Here is a 24,916-nt window from a genome sequence, read left to right on the forward strand (position 1 = left end):
GCGTTTCCCATTCCTCTGAATATATGTGCCGAAACATGAAGTTGTTCCAAAAATGTCATTTTCTCCTCTCAAGACTCCACTCCTTTGGTTCGCACTGCCTACCGTAACACTGTCAAAAAGACGCCAAACATGTTATAAAACAAATATATTGGCCAGAAGTAAATGTTTGCCCAACAGGTTTTTGTTAGCTTCGGTGTTTCCCTCTTATTCGGTTTCCTCCCATTCTCCTTTAGGTGGTGTGCATGTAGTTATTGCGAAGTAACATAGTGCTGTGTGCGAGTGCACACTTTTGCGAACGAGTGTGGTTCTGTTTCTGACTGCATTCGACTGTAAACTGTATTGCATTGATTGTTTTTGTAATATTTTTTAAGAATTTGGATAGTTAATTTTTATCAAAATCTTACACGTAACGAGGCAAAAATAGTGGGACAAAACTTTACGTCATTCTGCAACGTTGAAGACAATGTTTGAGCATTTGAATAAAAGATGTCATTTAATAAAGATAAATAGAGAAACTATTGATATTGATAACTATTGAATAACTCTCGAACAGTGTATGTTATTGAAGACACAGAACAAAACAAAAACTGTAAACGAAAGATTGTTCACCATTCTATTGCAAGTTTTTTTTTTCAATCGTTAGGTAGACATTGTCCGTCATCCGTTGAGAGACAAAAAAACTTTACAAGATCTAAATGATACTGCTTCTTCTACAATTACTATTCGCTGTACGTTTGGAGGACCATTGCTTGCGGTTGAGCTGACGCGTATGAGATGGGTTTAATTTGTTTGAGTTCAATTTGGTTTTAACTTACGGGTGGTCATGAAGAGGTAATTTAATGAATGATTTTGCGTTAAAATAAAATGATTGCATTGGTCTAAATACATTCATTTCGGTTTAGAAATGATATGTTATTAACACTAAGATGGAGATCTCTGCTTTTGGAGGATCAAAATGTTTGAAAATTGCCTTAAATTAGGTGAGCTGAATAAGCACTGCTAGAAGAACAAAATACACCACACAACTTATCATGTAATCGACCAGGATAACTTACCCCGAAGAAAACGGTCCTTACATGTCTATCTTATTTATACGCAACCGACGAGACGTTTGAAGAAACACACAACGCTGACGCTGACTGCGATAATTTTTGTTTTCCTTCCAAATCGTGACACCAATACATCCAAAATTCATATTCAAATTAATTTGGAGCTGTTTTGGCAAGCTTTGAGTTGCTCAAATTATTCGCACAATCAAGAAAAAATCTCCACAATTTGCATAAATAGAACGAGGGACATTAAATGCAATAAAGAGCCGACAAATGTCAAACTATGTACAATGTGTAGCAGTTCGTCCCCGCAATAGACTTCTGGTCCGCCTAACAACTTCGTTGGCTCCGAATCCGATGATCGTACAAAAGAATACAGGTACAACATGTTTTCTTCGTCTAGCTAATACACATTTCCTGAATAATTCTACCACGCTGTCAGATCAGATTAGTAGTGTTAGCAGCTCCGGGTTGTTTATGTGTGTGTGTGTGTGCTTTGTGTGCATCCAAGCGATCCAGCGAACGGTTGATAAAAGCACAAATAGCACCCTTTGGCCTTCCACATCCCTGTGTGTATATGTGTATTTGGCAAGTTGGTAGTGGGCCTTGCATACTCAACAGAAAGGAAACGGGCGCACACGTTTGCCCCAACGGTCGAGATGCAAGCCTGCATGTTGCGCATTGGGCGTCACACCATGTTGCTGGATGAAGTTTTCATCTCCACCACCGGGGGAATATTCGATCGAAGCGAGCGAATCACACGCGCATACCGACCCCAAGACGCATGCGTGGTGTTTGCATGCTCATGGCGATGTACTGCGCAGAAAACGCGTCTGATGCCGCGCCGGAGCTTGGGAGCGGAGCAAGTCTGTATGAGGCCCGTGATGAAAATCGCGCAAAATCACTGACTCCAAACAGACCTCCCCGTGTGTCCGGACCGGGCAGATGCCTGGTGCCGGCATGCACGTCCGCATTGGTATGCTCCAAAGCAGCCCAATGTAATGGTCGTTCCAACCGAACGCAACCGCCGGCGCATATATGACATGACACCATTCTGCGGGAGACTAGCAGCCTACCGGGAGTGGCAGAAAGTTGGCGACTTGGTCTGAAGATGCCTCGCAACAACTAGATCACAACACGCACGCTTAGGCCTGGTGTGTTGTGCTTTTGTACAGTCAACTTGTAAAGTTCCTGGAGATGAGGGCACACAGCTTTATGCCCTCAGCAGCCCAGAGTCCCGGACATTCGGCCCGTTCGGTGCTTATCCCTGGAAGGTGGAAGCTTGTCCGAGTTGGCAAACTTCCCACACCCATACACACAGTAGAGCGCTTGTTCAGAACCTTGCCCGCGGCACAGCGACCAAACTGTAAAAAAAGGTAGACCTGCTCGAATCCAGAGCAGCTCCGTTCCCTTCGCTCATACCGGGCGGTGATTTGGGTTATTTAGTTGCAGTTGTTCTGTATGCTGTTGTTTGATTGGTTGAAGTATGGGGAATTGAAAAATGCGATTGAGTTATCTGGCTATTGTGTTTGTGGGTTTACTATCTTTGCGGATACTGCACTGTAACTCACACCGATTAATATGGAATTGATTAAATTGTACTGCGCTGCTGCATTGTGTACACACACCACAATACCACACTCACACGGCAGGGTGTTAAGTAATGTAAAACACATGCACGGTAATACATACATATCTATTTGTGTGTGTGTTGGGGGTTGTAACTCTACCATTTAGTTATGCTGCCGGCCTTATTATTTCTGCTATTACTGTTAATGCGTTTGAGCTGTGTGAAATCTTTACTTACAAACTAAGTGTGTACGCACTGTGACTATCCATTAATTACTGTTACTATTTAAATGCTTGCTTGCTTTGCCACTTGCGAGCTGTCCACGCCGGGCATGAGCGAAGCGCTGTGCCACCGGGTTCAGGAGATGGTGCCACATTGCCATATTCCAAGTTGCCATGTTGACTTGTATCTGTGCTGTCGCTACACAACAGGACCCAGATCGGAGCCAGAGTCGTCTTGCGGTAACTGCCCCACAACTAATTTCTATCTTTCTAAAAAAATTCAAACAAAACGTACAAGCATTACCGCAGTTTTTTTTTTAGTAAAACTGTAAAAACAAATATACTTATTAACAAAGAGTACTCTCTTTCTCTCGCGTTTCCCTCTTGCTTTACAAGCCCAAATGTTTTTTGCCGAAAGATGTGTGTAATTTGTGTTGTCTGTATCCCCTTCTACACTATCCCTTTTGCTTATATCATATGCCTAAAGAAATGCCGAAAAGACGCGTGTTTGTCTCGAGTATGCCGAAAGGTTAATTTGATTTACTTCTTGGTTTTAACAATTAATCCCTAAACTAGAGCAGCTACAGCAGTTCGCTGGCTGCACGGAATCATCCACAGGCTCTCTTCTCACGGGTGGGATGGGCAGGACGGGCTGAAGAAATGGGTGCCACAGCTCGAAAACTGTTCCGCTTTCCCAATATATCTCTTGATGCCATCGCCCTCACTGCCCAAAAAAACCAGAGCGAGGAGTTTGTGTGATTTTCAATTTTTTTAATATCACAATTTCAGTTACTTTCGTCGTTTTTTTGTGTAATTTTGGAAGGCATGATATAGTAATAGGATCTTTCACTAGCGCCGCTCGTCCGGTCGCGTTCGATTTGGAATTTTGATTTAGAGTCACTTCAGAAAAAAGAAAATAAAACAATAAGACAACAACTGTAAAATTTAACAGAACGTAACACACATGCAGATCAATTGTTGCACACCTAGTAGTCCAATTCGATTTCGGAACAAAATAATAAATAAAACGCACCAAACCGATGACAAAAGAATACACAATTTTAGTTAGTAAATACGAATTTTGAGCACAAGTTAATTTAATAGATTTGGAAATAGTAATAATAGTTTTCTTTATTATGATTTTGTTTTTTTTTTGTACATTCACGCACTTCTTACAAACCTGAAGGAAGGGTGACGGTTAGGGTTCAGGGTAGCACCGTCGATAGCGTTGGCACTACCGCACCCTTCCCGGCTCACCACAACCAGAGCTTGGAAGAAGCGCTTTTTCTTCATATAAAGCCAATTATAGTTAGTAATGGTTGTTCATTCAAAACGGTAATATTTGATAAGGACGAAAAATATATCTCTTAAGCTAACTCATTGCCTCCTTGCCTGATTCACCAAATGTATCGCTCTGTCGCTCTATCGTTCTCTGCTTTTTTTCCTTTTAAACAACTTTTACAACGTACAAAGCATGTAAACGCGATGCAATGTTGTGTGTTGAAATTTAAACCAGTCAGCAAGGTTTGTGGTTGGTTCGGGCGGGTGCCGTTGATTAGGCAACATCTCTCGATGGATTAAAACGACTAGGAGGAAACTTATTGCGGAGATAAGTTGCAATCTTTTGTAGTTTTTGGTTCAGGGTTAACTTAAATAGTACATCTGATCAATTTTGCATCATTTACTTCAGATGATGGTTTATGTGTGGTTTTTTTTAATACACGATCGATTTTGCTTCAATATTGCGCCTAAATACTAGATAGCATACCCTAATGCACGCTATAGAATTGCTTTGGTTTGGTCACCAACATTGTAGATTTGGTAAAAGATCTCATGAGCCGCCTTCCACGGCGGTTACACCTTTGGTTGCGCAGGCAAGCGATATCGCGTTGATGCTACAATGAACTGGATCGGCTGAAAGGTTTTTGCACCCTTTCTACGCGTGCGTAGCAGGATAGGAATCTATTGCAATGATTTTGTTTGTTGAATGTTATTGGTCTAATACATATTTGTGGTACATCCGCAGACGACGCCAAATTCTCACCGCCAATCTTCATTGAGCACACGAACACGACACGCCTGCTCACGCGCAATTTAAGATGTTCGTGTACGCAGAAAGATCATTCACCACCACAAAAAGAGGCTAAATAATAATTTAAAGAAATACTTGCACACAACGTGCGCTGTTCACCGTACCGATTCGCAGCGAAACTTTCCGAATTTGTGTTCGAAAGAATAACCACCCGTTACATGATCGAAACGAATTTTGCTTCCGAATTACCATCCATCACGTATACACAATCTCCTCCAAACTGTGAGTGTACCTTACCCGATCTGTTCCCCAAACGCCCCGCATGGTGTTCATGCGAGATCATGCGAACCTTAGCTTTGTATCTACTCGAAGCAAACCGGATCAGGACGCATTCAATTTACTCCCTCCTCAAACACAGATACCTTTTACGCATTTTGCCCTTTCTTTCTAACCGTAGATTTGAGTTTCTTTTTTTTTGCCTAAAGTGCCGAAATAACGCCAAAACAATAAACAAAACTTACGCTTTCTCGACCCCATCATTCGTTTTTTTTCTCTCTCTCCATCCGCGCTTACCAGAAGTAACAAATTTTGCTTATAAATTTCGATCACCCGCGTTTGCGGTAGCGGCTCGTACAACGGATATACCGACACGAAAGGACGCAGCGCCAAGGAGGACAAAAAATATCATTCCTATATGCCCGTCCCTCGTCCTGCTTGTAGCCGATGGCGCCGTACCGCAAACAGACGGTGTGAGTAGTTTAGCCTAAAAATATTCAAACATTTTCTTACGTGAGCCATACTCTTCCGCGGGGGGTTTGGAAACACCGTTTGGAAATGATAGCAATACACAACAAAAAACACTTTCGCTACCTAAATATACGATCAAAACAGCCGACAGGAGAGCGCGTGGCTGGCGGGCCAGGAACACGATCGCTGTCTGAACTTTGATATTAATTTGGAATTTTGATAATTTTGTTTAATAGTTAGAATTTGGTCTCAATAAACATAATTTATTTTCAACGCTAGAGCGCCTCCTGCTGCCGCCTGAGCGCAAGAGCGGAAAAATAATAATAATAATCATAATAATAATCATAATAATCATAATAATAAATAAACATATTTACAACTGCCGAGAAACAACAGGAAGTGTTCAACGCCTCTGGGTCGTCCGATACCGTTGCTTCGAGTGATCCTGCCCAAGGACTAATCTTGGAGTTCGCGATCTGCACTGTGTAGTAGAGTTAATTCGCCTAACACACCGGCGGCTTCTACTAGATTTTGTATTTGTACACAACGTTTTGCTCACACAGCTTTCTAAACGATATCAGTCTCTAAACCTAGTGCATAGAACATAGAGATTAATAACTAGCTATACAGAACTGAAGAACCGCGAAAACCTTCGTACCGGCTCGCGGTACATCCCACAATTATAGCTCCCACGACTTTGGTTTTCATACTGCCCACGACGACTGACGCTACGTCATTTGGATGGGTGAAGCATAAAAGGAGAAGGCTGGCTCTGGCTGGCTGGCAGGCTCTAAAACACAGCCCAACCCGAAAACTGTACATCTAATGTAAGACGCCGATTGTAAATTAGATACCGCCGATTCGACCGATACGCAATACAGTTTACATCTCTCTTGTGTTGTCATGATCAGAAACGCCGCATTGATTCGTCAATTCTTGTTTTTTGTCTCTTCCGGAACGGGGTTTCCGCATCCGCTTTGCAGCTTCAAGTCCAGGTTTTTTTTCTCCTAAAACAGTATCTTCACTTTCCATTTCTCATTTCATGCTCTTTGTTTTTATCTTTTCGAGAGCCGTTGTTGGCGATTTTTTCGGGCAGCACTTGAGAATTTGTGTGCTTTCAGTTTTTGGTTTGCTTTGTTTGTTTTTTGTTTTTTTACTTTTCCTTAAATATACTAAAAATTGGTAAATTTTGAGGTTTGCCGTGTAGGTGTCTTGCTTTTTGTTTTCAACTTTTGTTTTCATCTAAATGCATTAGGAAGTGCTTTTGAACGCCCGAATAATGATTCGCGAAAAAATACCTCACATGTAAGGTAGCATTGTATATATTCTGGCCGTCTTCAAAGCATTTCTGTTTTTTTGTTTGTTTGCTAATTTGTCTGTTTTGTTTCTGGTGCTGCTACATACGGAGAGTGGATAAATTTGAAGGCCTTTCCCGCGGATTCTTTGTTGCACGCGCACGAGCAAACACACGCGCACACAACACTCGTACACGCTTGTGCTTGTGTACAAATGTGGCACACAGTTCTTGTAGGAGCGTGTGTTTGTGTACATGTGTGATTGCTAGTGTGTGTTTGTGTGTTTTGAATGTCTGCAGATGCTCTTTCACTGTGGGAAAAGCGCACTACATTATAGGAACCACAAATGTTTTCTTCTTATATGTTTCTGTCTTTTTGTTTTACCGTTTTTTGCTAGATATTTTTGCATTGTAGTTTTCTCTTGTTCAGCCTTCGTTTACTGCGCCTTGCCTTCGCCTAGATTTGTTTTTTACTTCTTTGTTTTAAATTATATAGTCTCTTTACCGTGTTTCTCTTCTTTTGCTCACTCGTTTTGTTTTCTCTTTCCCTCCTCTCTTTGCTCCTTTTTTTAGTTTACGTCTTACTTATTTCTTTGTTTCCGTACCCCATATTTCATAAATTTGTTTTAAGATAACAATTTTGTATAATTTACTTTAATTTTAATAATAAAATTACTCTCTGTTTTTCGTTTTGTGTTTTGTTTTTCATACACAGTCCGTGTATCATATATTACTTACTCTTTTGTTACCTTTTTGTGTTTGTCCCTTTTTTCCTATTATTGATTCAGTGTAACGAGCCTTGTTTTACGGCTGCACGCGATTCTCTCTTCTTTTGTTTTTTGGTATTACTTTTGTTTTGTTTTCTCTTGTTGTGGTTGACAAGCTCTAGCTCTCCAGCTTTCTCTCTTCACCAGCTTTCATGTTTGTTCGTTAATTTCCCGCCTAGTTTGTCCAGGTAGTAGTAGATAGAGAGAGAGCTTTGTGTATTAGTAACGGGACCCCGCCCGCTTAACTTACTCCAGCTGCTCGAGGAAGTTCGGAGATTTGAAATACTCCGGCACAGGATCATCCATTCGGGAGATGATTTTGTAAATTGATTTTTTCCACGACTGCTCGGTGTCCTTGCCGCCTTGAATCGCGCGGAAGAATTCACGCAACGTCTGCTCAACGACGTATCGGAAATTTTGGGGCACCTAAAGAGAATGGACATTTGGGGTAAAGCGTTCATAATTTAGCCTCTTTTGTGTTTCTATTAGCCAATTAGGGATGTTACGGGGTGTGATGGTTGCTGTACACTACATGATACTCGTGCAAGAAGAATGCATTCAGCGGGATAAATGGGACGGGTGCGGGGAGTCTTACCTCTATGTGATTGTTCCGATTGTAGTGTAGGTTGAGCACGCGGTAAATCTCGCTGTCATTGCTTACGTGGATGTCGTCTGCGTTCTTCATGCCCTCGCTTACCGCCTGTCTGGCGTACTTCTCCATCTGAATGTAGTAGAATTCCCTGCGCAAGATAAAACAAAACTCATTAGAGTAAGCATCAGAGGCCTGGCTCCTGTTTCTTCCTCCCAGTGAAAACGGCTGCCTCACCGGCGAAGGCAATTTTCCAGTTTTCTTTTTCAAAAACTGCTTTCCTTCAAACTCTTTTGATGATGCTGCATTCAAGAGTGCTAATAACATATACATCCCGACACCGAGAGCCCATACACCATATTGGGTGGTGGCAGTAATGTATAGACGGTCCGTTCAATTGGCCAATCTCGAACGATGTGTGCACCAGAGAGTGTGCAAAACGCTCTGCTCGGCCGTCCTGAAGCGCCCGCAACTTGTCAACGCGCTTTCAACCATCTTAAGTGGCAAACCGTAAACATAAATGCTCGACTGGCAAGTGCACTTCAGCCGCGTTTTCCCCGAAAGCCCTGGTAAGGTGTCTGCTGTGCACGGGGGCTACTGGGCTGCTGCTGTGTAGTACACACATTTGCAGCAAACTAGACGACATTACATACGCGTCGGGCCGTACCATTCTGCGAGGCGTCAAAACAAGATACTTTCCCCGGATTGCACCACGACGTCGTGGGCGCGCGATGTGCTGGCGGTTGTTTCCTCATGCAAATATTTTCCCATTCACGCCTCGCTTCAACGCCTTACCTCCGTTTGATGACGTTCGGGTTGGTTTGTGGTGTGCTGCTGGTACATGCAGCAGGCGCTCGTACAACAGAACCGTGCAGCAAAAGACAGGGTTATGCAAATGGGACGAAGAAAAAACAACCACACACACACACATAGTCATACAATGCACAGGCGCCAACAAACAGCACCGGCAGCAACACCCAGGAGGTCCTTCAGCACAACCAAACGAAGCGCGCGGTACGATGATGCTCATGTGTAGTGTTGCAATTTAGCGTAAAATGCTGCACTCTTCATCATTGTGGATAGGTGCCAGCATGCGAAATGTGTGAAGCTGAATGACAATGCATTCGTACACACACACACGGGGCGAAAATAAATGCTGGGCTTGCTTTTTTTTAGTACACAGACAGGAGGCAGGAAATTAGCCGTTTCCCGTTTTCCGAAACGTCAACGAGAGACGGCACACGGATGCAATGTTTTGCCATCGCCCAAAACTAGGCAAAAGAACATGATAGGTTTTCAAATCAGCTCATCATTAGCTCAGTAATTAGAATGCTCCCTGCAACTGTAACTGCACACTGAACCTTCTGCATTACAATGCACACGTCGATTGCGATGTATTTGCGGCATTCGCTGCCCTGTCTGCTCATATGCGCACGGCTCCAGCGTTTTCTTTCTTTTGTTACGTGTGTGTGTGTGTGTGTGAGCTGCACGACACACCGCGTGCTGTTTGGTTGCAGAAAGAAAAGCGCATCATGCTAAACCTTATCCTCGTGCGGCCTCGAGTGTTTCCGTCACTCCCGTCCCAACCGAGAACATCATATGCGCTAAGAACATGCACAAACACAGTGACCGGCACGAAATAGCACACAATGTGCATGTTGAACTGGCGCGCGGAAGACAGTGAAATTAAGAGCCCACTTGCATTATCATCACAACACACCTCACCACACCACCCAACAACAACACCACCCAAAGCGGGCTCATAATAATCGAGCAATCGTTCAAAGCCCTCCCCGCAGTGCTTTGTTTGGCCGTTTATCCACTTCACATTATGCGGAATAATGTCGCTCCTTGTTAATGTGGCGCTGGTGGAGTGTGGTTGTGGTTTGTTTTTCTTCCATGTGTGCATGGGCATGCAGGGATAGGGTCGCCAACAAAGCCGGAACTGTCTAGCACCTCACACTTCCGCATATCATTCTTCGGGTTTGTGAATTAAACAAAAAAAAATCCTGATAAAGAATGAATAGGCATATAAAAAAAGGAAACAATCCAGCTCCAAGTAAGGACACACACACACTGCGGAAATGTCACATTAAACATTAGTGATAGAAAGGCAGCGAGAGAAAAAGGGGAGCGAAATAGCTCCCACCCCCGCTAGCGTTCCTAGTTGAGGCGGTATCAAAAATTCATCACCTGCTCCACAAGCATCATCATATGGCGCTGGTTTTTGTGAAGCGAACATTTACATGCATGCCCGCCGCTAGTGTATAGGCGTACATCGTGCAAGGACACTCGAGAGAGTTGGAAGGCCGCCACCATAGGCCGCGTAAGGTGGGAGCAATGCACAGGACGATAAAGCACACCACTTGCCAAGGATAATCATTAGTGTGTGAGGTGATCCTTACACACATAAACTACACAGATTGCATAGAACTGAAGAGACAGCGAGACATGGTGGTTGAATTGAATAAAATAGCGGTACACTCTGCCGCAGAGTGGCCATACAGGCCATTTAACCTCATTGCCAGTGGGTGGATTCTACAGACAGGGATCCCCATTTTGTTCTACTACTTTTTCGCTCAATTTCGCCGCCCTCCAAGGGAATGATTACCATCCACTCTGTGTGCCTATCTGTTTGCTCATGTCGTTAATATTTGAATTAACGAACATAATTAATTGCACCGTACCACCTTTCAAAACCCGCCACAGCAGCACACAGGTGGTGTTCAAATTTTAAAAAGAAACGTCTTTCCAACTGAATTGCGTCCGTTAGTCTCGTCGCCAACCGGCGTGCAGTACTGGTGTGTCGTCTTTTTCTCACGTTATTTGCTTTCCACGAAAGCGTTCGCATTGTTCCCCTTAGCAAGACAAAATGGTAAGAAGTACGTGTTTGATCCCTTAAGTTGCGGCGCATATTCCACACCGGAGCACAGCGGAGTTCCCTCAGCGTTTCCAACGGTCAGAATCAGCGAAGCGCTAATTTTTCCGTTTGCCCTAACTCGGGCTCGTGTGTGTGTGTGCGAGCTGTGAGTAGTGTTGGCTTCCTGTCCTTTATTTTCTCATTTTCCCATACGGTGGTGCTGGGTGGTAGATGGGAAATAATCAACCCTACGCCACATTTTCTACTTCCCACCGAAAATCGATCGTTAGAGAAATTAAAAGCCACCACAACCGGGTAACGGACGACCCGGCGAATGTATACAGGGGGGAAACAAAACGCATTCCAAGAATAAGGAGATTGATAAAGAAAGAAACGAAAAAAACACACACACGCACACACATGCATACAACAAAGACGAATAACGATCATAATATTCCCCCTTCGTCTTGTGCGTTCCCTGAAGGATGAAAAAAAAACAATATCGCACAGTAATGCAGCTAGAGAAAGAGCGGGAGCAGAGACCTTAATGCGCTACACACGGCCGAGGGGAATATTTAAATGCCCTTCTAATTCCACTTCCTACCCATTTGTGTGTGTTTGTGTGTGCTTGTGTTCGTGTTCGCGCAGGGTAAGATGTTGCATACTGCAGGGAAAGATGCTTCTTGGCAGCACAGCCCAACGACTTCTGGCGTGACTTGCTGATGATAATTGCCGGTTTGCGAAGCGAGGCGACAACTCGAACCTTTTTCGGGTCGCAAAGAAACGGAGAATTGCCGCCTTTTTGGTCGTAAACTTCCGCTCCGTTCAATGCCCGCACCCGAAAGGGGGAAGAAACGAAGCGGATCAGCAGTAAGGCACACCAACGGACTGACGTGCGCTCGCGCGCGCCTGTACACACGTCTTAGGGACCGGTAGGGTCGGCAAGAAAAGCTCAAGACCGGTGCGACGTTTTCTTAATAAAACGAACACCGTCTTAAAGACAGCAAGCTGGATGCTTGACGGCCAACGGGTGCTGGGAAAGGGACACAATCAAAAATGTTAAACAATGGAAAGCAACCCTACGGAGGTACGAAAGGCAATGCAGCAGGATCTTAGGATTGCTTGCGATAGCTTATTCGCTTACGACGGGATGTATGCGGGCACCACCAGGCTGACGGCTGCAGCATCAGCTCTTATTCCCGCCAAAATCACACACACACAATCGTAAGGAAAGTGAGCGTGTCTGTCTGAAACAAAGATGATCGCCAGGTACCCAAGATCTACAGAGAAATGGCAAGCGAACAGAGCAAATGGAACAAAATTCCGCCATAGTAGCAAAGGTGATTATCCTTAAAACCGATTTCGCTCATAATTTGGATGATCTTTTGCGGTGCTTTTCTGCCAACTGACTACCTGTCACGCACCTTACATATACAGCCAACCGCACGCATGATCAAACTAAGTGCAAAGTTTTCTTGTCTGAGGGCATTTTTGTAAGAGAGCAAGAAATAAAATATTGCAATGTATCTTCAAAACCATGGATTAAAAGACAATTCATGCAAAAAAGTGCTTCTTCTATCGGAGCTGAGATTAAATGCTTTTCGCTTCCTTCGATACTGCTAAGACAACAATAAAATATTTGTGTCCATAAATTGAGCATAATCTCATTTGGGTCCTTTCTTTGCACTGCGAGTTTTCACCGTCTTGGTCGTTGTTGTCAATTCTATCCAAAGCGTTATTTACTAGCGAACGGGTTTTTCTCTTCTGCAAACAACTGCGAGCGCTGCGCTGGGCACTATTACTCTCCTATTTACTCTCTTCACTTGCACTTTTTGTCTCTTTTCCTTTCCTAATTAGCAAAATTACATTAATTAAGCAATTTTTAATTAAGCTCCTTTGGTTGGAGTTTGTGAGTGTGTGTGTGTGTATTCCATTTTTTTATTCGCGTCTACATCTTCCCTGTTATACCCGGTTCCGGTGTTTAGCGCGCTGTGCCATTTCTTTTGCTCTCGCGTGAGCCGAAGAAAAGAGAAAAGTTTCCTCTTTTTTTTGCCAGACGAGTTCAGGCCGCGACAACGTGGGCTTTTGGCGGCTAGAATTGCGCTCCGGTTTAGGGCGCTGTTTGCACCCAGTTTGCACAACTCAAACTCAAGCATCTTCTGCGCTGCTTCTTTCGCTTCACTTACTTTTCTAGCGGTCGCTGAAGAACCTGGCCGTAGCTCGCATTGTGTGCGTTGGCAGGGCCACAAGACGACACCCATCCACAGAGTTCAAGTCGGTGGGCGTACTTTACCATGCTGCAAGTTATGTTATGCATTCCGATTCCCTCGATTCTCTCGCTTTTTTTCGCTCTCTCTCTTCCTTTTTCTGTTTTGAATTGAATGAAGAGTTGAAAAAGGCGCTAAATAATCTTTGCTGCTGGGGCACCAACTGAAACGCGGTACACAGCTCTTTCTTTCCGGGTGTTTGAGCCACTTTTTAAGGACATTGTTTCGTATAGCCTGCTAAAATCGATTGCGCTTTTGTAAAACGTTAAATTTAGAATGACTTTTAGCAACCATCCTTTGAAGAGCATTAAAGTTCAAAATATAATTTGATCCTCTGCTCAAACTAGTCTAACAAGAAGTAGAAACTATTCATGGAAGAATAAATCCCACCCACCTTTCGTGGACTCTCCCTTTTTTGTCTTTGTTTCATGTGCTTAGATAGCTAAAATTGAACATCGGTGTACATCGAACTATGATTGCAGTGAACAGTGCATGTCTATTTTATCCATTGCTGACCCTATGCTTTGGCGTTGGAAATGGGTGGCAGGACATCAGCATCATCCCGCACCAGTTCACCAATGTTGGTTGTTCTATTCTATTTATTTCGTTCGGCATACATAGGATAACCGTCCGCTGCGCATAGGTCCGCACAGCCACCCAGGTCTAGACAAAGGGGATTTTACGCTAAAAACCACGACAACTTTCCCCGATCGTTTCCTATCAGCCCGCCTCGCACACACGCACGCAGGATCCAAAAATGCAATAACACGCCGTTTTATGCAACGGGCTTTTGCTTTGCGTAGTGGTGGTGCGTTGCATCCCATTTCGGTGCGCATCAGCGTGTGACGGCGACTGTGCGTGAGTCTGCAGAATAGCAGTGACCACCACCACCATCCACCACAACACCGGATGTATCGCATTTTATGTATGTACGCTCACAAATCATTCTCCCAATTTCGAATCGCCATTGGTCGTCTCGCTCCTGTCTCCCCCCTTTCCTTCATCTCTCTCCCTGGCGTTTCGTTTGAAAATGCACCACACAGCACACGTACAAACTCGCGCGCCCTCGTGTCCTTTAGGCGTTTTCGTTTTCCGCGCTCCTGCATGTCCCAAAAGTAAGGATCTAATTCGGGGTGATTTCGGGAGAACCTAGCGAGTGCATTCCGGTGCATCCTGAGCGCTGGAAAAGGCGTTCCAAACCTAATACATGGAGTGCAGAGAGTGCATCTATGGGGATGGCTCACTGCATGCGCTTCACAAAAACCACACGATGCATTTTTTTACAACCACCCACATCCCCCCCCCCCCCCCAAAACAAACGGACGAAATTCACACATGCGTGTGTGTGTGTGTCTGTTTGCCAGGGGTGTGAGAGTTATGTGTTTACAGTCGATTCGTGCCAATAGCCTGTAGCGGCACGGACTTTTGCAGAGAGCCGCCTTATGTGCTGTTTCGGATGCCGCCCGTCCCCTCAGGGCTTAGATGACGGACTGAAAATGCAGGGCTATGCAGCAAACAAATGCATGTACCTATGCACACGCATTTCGGTACAACCCAGTCCAATTCTGTCTAGTGAACGGTCGTACCACCACCACCACCAACACTATTCCACTCACGCACACACTGAGTCGGGTGTGCGCGCGTGACAAAGCAGACATAATAACAAATGCTATTAATTCTAATCGAATGTGGATGCAATTTATTCTCCTACGTAGGCACATCCATCCCGAGTTATATAGGCTCGGTTGCTCGGATGCACCAGAGAATAGGAAAAACATAGAATATGCTGCCCGCTCTTCAACCAAATTATTCGCTGGTGTACATAGCTGTTTTTTGCAGCTCAGATTTTGGGATCGTTTTGGGATAATTTGGAGGTCCCATGTCAGCCCCTGCGTGTGTATATGTGTGTGTTGGGATTAGTCTGAGAAATGACTGCACATGAGCGCGTTGCATATATTGGTGGATGCGTTTCCATGCTTTGCCGCTCTTTCCATCCTTAGCAACAACAACAAAAAACAAGCGTTATGAAAAAGTGTAGAACAACATGAAATGGCGAAGGTTAAATACTAAAAGCATTGAAGATCTCTTCATATGGGGGGTGGTAAGTTTCGTGCATGAGATCGAACAATTGCGTCAATCGGTAGTAGAGCTAAAAAAACCTAACGAAAATTGAACCGAAAAAAATAAAATGTCGCTCCCATCACGATCATCACAACAATCGGTTTGATGGATGGATGGGGCAACATAACATCCCCGCCACGCGTCCGTACTAATCCGCTACAGCACCTCGACGGACGAACGAGTTGTACGCAAGTGGCTCACAATGTGCTCGCCTATATAAGCACGGGTAAAACATAGGTCCATGGAGGCATGAAGCCATATTAGTTTTTGATGATCGATTTTCGCGAAACCACTGCTTTATGCCATGCCCAGTATCTAATGGATTTCATTCCCACTGCTGCTGCTCCTGGAGCCGCCAATCTAGCCAGTCCCCAGTAATGCATCGAATGTCCCGCTTGCATCGATTGATAGCATATCCGAATAATTTATGGTCCAAAACCGAGCTTAGCTTTGCACAGAGCTAAAGCTGCCACCTCTCTGCTATCCTTTCAGCTTTCCTGTGTGCATTAGACCACCCATCGCTGGACACAAAATGCTCCCTCATGGGACGTTTTCTTTTTGCAGTGGAGTGAGCACCAAGGGGACAGAAGAGAATTGTGGTTCAACACTAAGCAAATTTGCATTTGATCAATTACTGGACGGAAGCAGCAGGTTTTTTGCTTTCCTTCACTGCACATCTCCAACGGGACGGGGACTCTTGATTGCCATTCCGGCAATGGCAAATAGAAAACGATCAACGGTCTATTTGACTTGTGGGATTATATTGTTTGATTTTATGTTATCCGTTTTACGGAAAGACCAAAAAAAAACAGGAGTGCCAGAAGACCTCAAAATGCATAGAACTTCTTCGTGCAAAGCACCGCCAAAGAGCTGGTCTTTTGCGATTCTGCGAATGTCCCCAGTGTATCATTGGAGGACACGCGAAACACGAGTCATGATGCCCTTTCATAATAATTAATTTCTGAATAATAGAACAAGACCCTTTTCAATTTCATTTTGCTATACACACACACATATACGAAGAGAGGCACGCTTAACCATGCCGTGTGTTGCTCGATTTCAAACAAATCCTGCCTACTTCCGGCCGAACTGTTTAACCCAGTACATCCCATTTCCGGACCGTTAATCTATTGCGTGCAATTATCAGCAGTCAAGGGGGCCCCTGGTGTCACAACCCTTGTGCCTTTCGGGTGTGTTTGTGTGCCTCAAACGAGACGTGATGGAATTATTCACCACTTACCTGAAGTTGGAGAACCACTTGACCAGCTGGGCGGTGTTGTTCTTGTTGAACTTGATGTCCGGGAAGTACATCTTCAGCACGGCGGAGCTTGGGTACCGCACCCAGAAGAACATCAGCTTCGCCTTGCGCAGGTGCATCGGAGTCAGGGTTGACGAGTTCACCGGAGTTAAGGATTGATTACTGTGTTTTTTGGGAGGTTTTTGATTTGAAATTGGTTCATGAAATAGTGACGGTAGGAAAGGGAAAACGATACGCAGCTACTAGCAATTTGTGAAAGGCTTACCAAACGGGTCCTGCATACGATTCAAATTTGATCGCGTGGAGAGTGGGGGTACTGGTGGTACAAATGGATCAGAGGGTAGTGCGAATCAGATATCTTCACATATCCACTTACTTCAGTCGGCTCAGCGTAATAAGGGAGGAAACTATAAAAGTGTCCGTACAACCCATTCCGAAGAATGGATTAGAAAGTGTGCGAAAGAATATCCAGCCGGAGTAAATCTGATTAAGACACACACCGATTGCCCTGGCCCTGCCATTCGATGCAGTCTATGTAAATCTTTTTAATGTACTTAAACATTCAACACGAATGTCTGGACATGTTTGGCAATGCGGTCCAAGAACAGTACGTACGATTTAAATTAAAAAAAAGTAAAATAGAAATAGATACACAGAAAATAAGATTTAGAAACCCCTACATGGTTCCATGTGTGCAAAGAGTTATTTAATCAAAACTGGTCTTTTCCAGCCATGAATCGTAAGCAGACCGTCGCAAGCCGTGACCTTCCACAAATGGTAGTTGCTAATAGGGGGTAGTTCAAGGAAAAAAATCTTACGCTGCAATGGAAGCTTCAAGCAACAATGATTGGTTTGAAAAGGATATAGTAGGCTCCATTCCGTTGTAGGCGATGTCGGCGGAGGTACAGTCCGAGTTGCGATCGTTGACATCCATCGATGCTCTGATATGTCCGTAGTCCGGCGAGCTGCCGTGGTGGGCCGCCAGCAGGGCCGGATGCAGCATCGTCGGCGGGTGGGGCAGGGGAGGGGAATCGCGTGGGTCCAGCATGCCGTTGATGCCGGGCGGGCTGGACGACACCTTCATGTGGTGAAACTGGGACGGCTGAGGCCCGTGCGGGCCACCGTGCGGACCGTGCGGATTGAAGAAGGGGCTGTAGGGCGAAAAGACTTGCGACTCGTGCAGCGATGGGTTCGGAATCGCAACCGAGGTAGGCAGTGAGACGGGCAGCATCGACGAGGCGGAACCGTGGAACCCGGCCCGCTCCGCCTTGCATTCCGTCGGGGTGGTCGGCCCGGTCGGCTGGACTGTGCCACCGGACGACTGGCTGCTAAACTGGGCGGGCGGCTGCGATTGTGGTTGCTGCTGCTGCTGGCCTGGGGTTGGCTGCTGCTGCTGCGTTGATGCCTGCGACTGAGGCTGTTGCTGCCCGCTCAGTGCATTATTGTTTTTGTTGCAGCTGTTGTTGTTGTTGTTGTTGTTGCTGCTGCTATTACTGTTGTTGCTGCCATTCCCCAGACTGCTCCCATGGCAGTTGGTCGCTCCACCCATCGGAAGCTGCTGCTGCGTTTGCTGCTGCGATTGCTGTTGCGATGGCTGCTGCTGCTGCTGCGGTTGTTGAGATTGCTGTGAGTCAACCTGCACCTGATTCGAGGACGGAATAATGCCATCCTGTGCTAGAATTCTACTCACTGTTCGCGGCGTAATGCGGGTGTCGGTCACCTTGTGCCGCTTCTTTTTCGGCGTCACCACCAGGCTGAGGGCCTCGTTCTGCTCGGGATTGTGCTCGCGCGGTTCCGGCGGCGGCAGGCAGAACGGATTCACCTGACTGGGCGTCCCTCCGAGGGCCTGGTTCATCGAGTTGTAGAGCGCGGCGGCCGCAACCGAGTTGATGTTCTGGGGCGTTTTCGACGCTTGGAACATGGCTGTAGAAGGAGAAGGACGTACATGAGGAGGCATGCCGATCGAGTTCATACTGAGCTGTTGCTGCTGTTGCGGTTGCTGTTGTTGCTGCTGCTGCTGCTGCTGCTGGCCACCCTTGGGATCAACTCCCGGTCCCGCAGTCGGGACGTGCATCGCGTTCATGCCCGGCATCGGGGGAAACGAGCTCCCGTTGAGCCGCGCTCCACCACAGCCGGTCACGTTGTTTGCCAACGTTGGCTGCTGCTGGATGCAGTTACCATTGCCCGCGGGCGTTCCTACGGACATACCGCCCGGACCCATCGGGACGGGCTGGGACGCGTTGTTAAGACTAGGTGTACTTAGCATAGGTGCGTTACCTGATTGACTGCCACCGATGCTGCTCCGGTCCGACTGACTGATCTTGGTGCGGGGCGACTTGCGGTCCAGCAGCTGCGACGCCATCAGCAGATCCTTGTTCAGCTGTTCTGCCGCCGCGGCTGCCGCCTCCGACTGCTTGCCGAGAAATCGGCGCTGGTGCACGAACCGCGTCACGATCGAGTCGACCAGGTTGGACAGCGACGCCGTGATCTCCGTCTTGAGCACGTCCGCCAGTCCCTCGAGATCCGTGCCGGACATGGGACCGACCGAGCTGGCGCTCGAGCGCATCATGTTCAGCCGGTTCGTCAAGTCGGACGGAATGGACGATCCCTTTGGTATCGCCGGCATGTTGTGGCCACCGATCGCCGCTGCATGGTTGGTCTGGGGCATCGCGTGCATCGGGACGTGCGTCGGCGACAGCTGTTGCTGTGGCGGCTGCACGACGGCCGGATGCGGCTGAGGTTGGTGCTGTTGCTGCTGCTGACTCGGCGGGAGCGGCGGTAGCGTTACGTTTGCCGGCACGGGTTGCACCAGCCCACAGGACTGCTGGGACGGCTGCGGATGCGTCGGCGAATGTTGCTGCTGCTGCTGCGGGTGTTGACTCTGCGGATGTTGAACAGGCGATTGTAACAGTGCCTGGGAAGTTTGATTTTGTGCTTGAGGTTGCGGCTGGTGCTGCATAGTTACCTGCGATTGCATTACCTGTGACGAGTTATTGCTGGCGTTCCGATCTGGCTGATGTTGCTGCTGTTGCTGCTGCTGTTGGGGCTGCTGTGGCATGATTGCCTGCTGCTGCTGCTGCGATTGCTGTTGTTGCTGCTGCTGCTGTTGCAGAAGCTGCTGGTTCGAAGCCTGCAGGCTCCGTTCCGCTTGTTCCGCCTTCACTAGCCTCGCTTCCTGCTCGAGAAACAGCTTCTGGTACATCGCCGCCGCATTGCTGATCTGCTGGCTATGCTGGGGCGCCACGGCCGGTGGCGCTGGTGGCTGCTGCCCGATCGGCTCGTGCGGCATCGAAGCGGCCGCGGCCGCCGCCTGCTGCATGTGTTGCAGGAACGGGTGCGCCCCGTTGAAGCCGCCCGCCTGCAGCGAGTGGGCCGCATTGGGCAGCGAGTTGTGCAGCTTGGCCGACATCATCTTGCTCATCATCTGCAGCATGCTGGACGCATCGGCGGCTGCTGCCGCTGCCGCCGCCGCGGCTGCCGCGTTCGACTGGCCCTTCGGTCCGGCCGCCGCCACCTCCTTCATCTGCGTGCTGGACGCGGACAGATGGTGGTGGTGGTGGTGGTGGTGGGGCTTTTCGGGCGACAGGTCGGGCGCGCTCGCGTCATCCTCCATGATGTCGCTCGACGAGCTGTCGTCCACGACCTCCTGCGTCGTGTCGGACTGCTGCTCCATGCGCGAGCACAATTGCACATACTTCTGCTGCATCTCCGCCAGCTGCTCCTGCATCGAGCGCAGCTGCGACTTAAGTACGTCCTTCTCCACCCGCTTCTGGTGGATGTGGGGCGTCGTGACCGTCTCGACCAGGTCCTCGTCGTCGTCGGTCGTGGCCGGATCGGTGACGGGCGTCGTCGTGGCGGCCGTGTTGGTCGCCGCCGCAGCCGCCGCCGCTGCCGCCGCGCTGCTGCTCAGCATGAAGTTCTGCAGCGTTAGGCCTAGGTTCAGGCCGGCCGCTGCCGCCGCTGCGTACCGCTCCGCCGCACTGTTGTCGTGCTGCTGGGGGTGGTACAGCTTGCGCTTCTTGCATCCGTTCACCGGCGGCTGGGACAGAATGGCCGGGCTAGCGCGCATCGACGACACGATGTTTTCCACCCGGGCCCGCTTCATGTTGAGCGCTTCCGGTTCGGCTCGGCTCGTCGGCACGATGCCGCTGCCGGGCGTGGGCGTCCGCTCGTCCCGCTCCTTATCGTCCAGGCAGCAGTCGTCCAGGTCCATCAGCTCCTGCTTCGCAATGAGCCCCCCGTTACTGCCGGCCCCGGTCGAGGACGCCGGCGACGGTACGGTTTCGTCCACCTCGTCGTCCTCCGGCAGGGACGCCACCAGCTCGTCGATCACGTCGCTCTTCTCCTGCTTCGGGTTGATCGTTTCCACCGCCACCGCACCACTGCCGTTCGACTGGCGGCACGCGTCCGCCGACCCGCCCAGCAAATCATCACATTTCGCACTATCACTAGCTGCACCGTGGCTCGCTTTCGCATTTTGATTATTGCCCCGGCTCTTGGCCTTGGGTGTGCACGCGCCCACATCACTCGAATCACTCAGCTCGCCGCCGTTCACGATCGCGCCGAGGCTGTTCTCACTGAGCTTACCCATGTCGAAGATCGTGTTGGCGCCGCCGCCGCTGCAGCTGCTGTGGTTGTTGTTCTTGCTGCCGATCACATTGTTGTTGTCGGGCGATATCCGACCGCCGGCGGCATGCTGGCCACTCTGGTTGCTCTGGATCGTCGCGCGCAGCTCGTGATCGAGAGCCATCAGGTCCTTCTTGCCCTGCAGGATGTTGCGCAACATGTGGTGGGCCAGCTCGCTCGTGGCGGGTGGTGTTGTAGAGTCACCGTCAAGGTCTATAACACCACCGAGGCCATTACTGCAAGAACCGTCCGCCCCACTGTTGTTGTTGTTGTTGTTGCTGCTGCTGGTAGTTGCGTTCCTACTGCTCGATGACTTGGGCGCACCACTGTCACCGATCGTACCGCCACCACCACCTCCGTTGTTTTCACCATTAGTGTTCGCAACAGCATTATTGTGATTGCTGCTGTTGCTACTGTTGCTGCTGCTGCTAGTGCTGCTGCTGCTGGTACTGCTGTTGCTGCTCGTACTGCTCGAGCTGCTACTACGCCGGTTCGAGCCCATCGTCACATCCGACACCGGCACAGTTACACCACTACAACCACTACCACTCTTGCCGCTCTTGGCAGCCTTCGCACTGCCGCTATTATCACCGGCGCCAGAATTGTTGCACGCGCTCGTATTATTATTGTTCGTGTTGGTATTGTTGTTGTTCAGATTCGTCACACTTTCGAACCCGAGCTTGGCGGGATTGACCGCACCACTGGCACCGTTCACCACACCACTACTGTTGTCCTGGGCGGTAAGCCCGCAGTCGCCGTTGTTGCCGATGCTGCCGGCCACACTGCTGCTGATGCTGGCCGCGGCAGCCTCAATGGCCGACAGCATGCTCAGCGTATCCTGGTCGGTCGCGTCCTGGGCCTGCTTCACTTGCCTGCCGAGCAGTTCGTTGAGCATCTTGCTGGCGGCCGCCGGTCCGTAACCGCCGGGACCGAATAGTCCGCTGAAATGTTGCTGCTGCGCCTGGCTAAAAATAGCCCCGTATAGACCGCTGCTCATGAAGGACGGCCGCGAACTGAAGCTGGGTATCGAGGAGTAGCTGTTTCTTGGCTCGCCCGCGTCTACGCGCTGTCTGCTGCGCTTGCTATTGTTGCCGCTGCCGTTGCCGTTGCTGCTGCTGCTGCTGCTCCCGTTGCTGCTGTTGCTGTTACTGCCGTTACTGCTGATCGTCACTGTGTTGGTAGGGTTGTTCTTTAGCAACTTATCGACGTACAAACCGAAAGAATCAGAGTCTTCCTCCGATGACATCATAAGCAGGGAGCCTGCTGCAGTTCACGAACACGACGACGGCGGTGGTGGCGGCGGTTGCTGCAGCGGTGGTGGTGGTGGCAACGACAAAGACGACGACAAAGGCGGCGAAGATAACTTCCCCTGCAAAATAGACCGCTGTCAAGCGGGTGGGGGAACCGTTCCCCTCCCGGTTGCCGGCGTCGTCACGCACACTACCAACGGTTCGGGTCGCTGCAAGCGCGTGGTCTTTGTTTTGCGCACGGCGATTCCTTAGCGTCGTCTTTTTCGTACTGCTGCTGCTGCACGAGCAGCCCCCTCCAATATCCGAACGGTCGCTTAACCCGGCCTTAGCTTTCCCCTTCCATGGCATGGACCTACAGTACGGCGCAGTGGCGAAGGGCGCACGAAAGAGAGGCAAACACGCAACGTACCGAGCGAGTGCGAGCGAAAGAACAACGATGAAAAAGGAACGGAGAGCAATCGAAAAGGTGCGAAAGAAAGGGGAGAAAAAGAAGGAGAGCAGAGTTAGTTAGGTTATTTTAGTTAGGCACGGACAAAAACACAGATTACACACACTTTATTCCTACATAAAAAATACATAAAAAATACAGCGAATCGGCCCACTCGGAAGCACACGAATGTCTACCCGTTTGCTTATAAACATGTTTGAAGAACAAACGCCTGTTGCAATATTTGTTGTTTACCACTTCATTACGATAAAGATGAGTTTACTACCAACATTTCACAGGAAAACTAGAACAAGATCTCTTTACAATTTGGCAATGTTTACGTTTCTTTCCAAATATACAATGTGTCTGTTGTGGCAAATTTCTGAAAAAAGCCAAAAGCAGGATATTGTTTTGTTGCCGTTTCATTCCACATTTCCTTCCCATTTCACACCCCTCGGCCAGCAAGGATCGGGCCGCGAGAGACCAGATGGAGATGTTCGAGAGGACCAAAAACCGTCCCAACAAACGGGCCCGAGACCGGCAGTGATCGAAGACGCGCGTCCCTCTCTAGTTCACTGCAGGGAAAATAATTCACTCCGATGCACACCTGGATCTTTGCCATACCACCGTACACGCACACTCACAAACACGCGGACATGAATGCATCCGTATCCAGAGCACGGGCGCATTCAAAAGGAACGGTGTTGTGCGTCCTCTGAATGTGCCCCGATGTCCTGTGGTTGCTGGAATACGGGGACGACGAAGGCAAAGTCAAAGGCAACAACAAAAAAACAAGGCAACCAACTGCAAGGACGCCCTTCCGTTACGATTCCGGGTTCGGTGTGCGTTTGGCTTGCAGGGAAGAAGCAGTTTTTGTTCGAAGCCTCACGACCCAGAGTCAGCTGTTTGTGCGTTTTGCGTTTTGTTGAATGGATGCTGTGCCGTGCGGCGCCTTCTAATTACCATCCAATAGAGTGACTTATAAATATCAATTTAAGCCGAGGCGCGCAAGGAGCGAAATTAATTACTTACTCCACACACCAGACCCCAATCGGTACACCACCCATCCCATCATCGCGACACCCAATCTCAAGTTCTCCTCGATTGTATCGCCTTCAATGCTCGGGTGTGCTTCATTGCACACCCGCCGGTATCATCAGATCATTGGAGTAAAATAAACTAAGAAGTTTACTGTCTTCCCATGTCGGTTCCCATCCGACCATCCGAGAACTCATCAAAACATTCGTAAATTGGATAATAAAAATGTGTCGCAGTTTTCCCTTTCCAGTTATCTGTGTGCTGGACACTCCCGTGACAAGTTGCCGCGCGGCAAAACAGGCAGGCAGACGGTCGCGGTTTGATGCATCTATCTCGAGAGCATGTATTTGCGTACGGCAGCGCCAACAACGTAGCTGCTCTTCGCTGCAAAGGAGGAGAGCGCGTCTTGGCTGTTCTGGACTGTGTCATTCGGCGACATTCTTGACGATAACGAGATTGACGCCTAATGATATCATCACCGGGTGGGGACGTGATGCTAAGCGTCGCTTCTTCAAGACGCGTGCTTCTCGAAACCAAAACGGCGCAAGGAGAAGAAGAAGGAGGGGGTAATTGTCAATTGGTTTCAAGACGATTGGAGTGGACACAACTTTTTTATTAGTGAGGTCACTTTGAACAGCCTTGCGTCTGTTGTTGTGTGTGTGTTCGCTTATTCGCGCTTATCCATTTGAAAATTGAGTTATTGTGCTGATGAGTTTGCACATACACACACTATAAAAGTTAATCTAATGATAGCCGCTATTGAGCCTGAATGCGTATTCTACTGTGAGAATATTTTCTAC

General features: G+C 48.2%; 1 protein-coding gene across 10 annotated transcripts in view; it reads right to left on the bottom strand.

The window, feature by feature from the left end:
* Positions 1 to 3,881: 3,881 nt before the first annotated feature.
* The window catches only part of LOC120948726 (homeobox protein prospero-like), a 95,108-nt gene continuing 74,073 nt past the window's right edge, over positions 3,882 to 24,916 (bottom strand). For 4 of the 10 annotated variants that reach the window (XM_049611265.1, XM_040365390.2, XM_049611264.1 and 1 more), the window contains 4 exons: positions 17,594 to 23,003; positions 16,758 to 16,937; positions 8,276 to 8,420; positions 3,882 to 8,106 (listed from right to left, as the gene is read on the bottom strand). In XM_049611265.1, the coding sequence (XP_049467222.1) occupies positions 7,927 to 8,106; positions 8,276 to 8,420; positions 16,758 to 16,937; positions 17,594 to 22,650 (5,562 nt within the window). In that variant the 5' untranslated portion in view covers positions 22,651 to 23,003 and the 3' untranslated portion in view covers positions 3,882 to 7,926. The remainder of the gene's footprint in view (positions 8,107 to 8,275; positions 8,421 to 16,757; positions 16,938 to 17,593; positions 23,004 to 24,916) is intronic. The other 6 variants (XM_049611270.1, XM_049611268.1, XM_049611271.1 and 3 more) reach the window with 6 other exon arrangements.

Source organism: Anopheles coluzzii, chromosome 2 (genome assembly GCF_943734685.1).
Source record: "Anopheles coluzzii chromosome 2, AcolN3, whole genome shotgun sequence".
NCBI lineage: Eukaryota > Metazoa > Arthropoda > Insecta > Diptera > Culicidae > Anopheles > Anopheles coluzzii.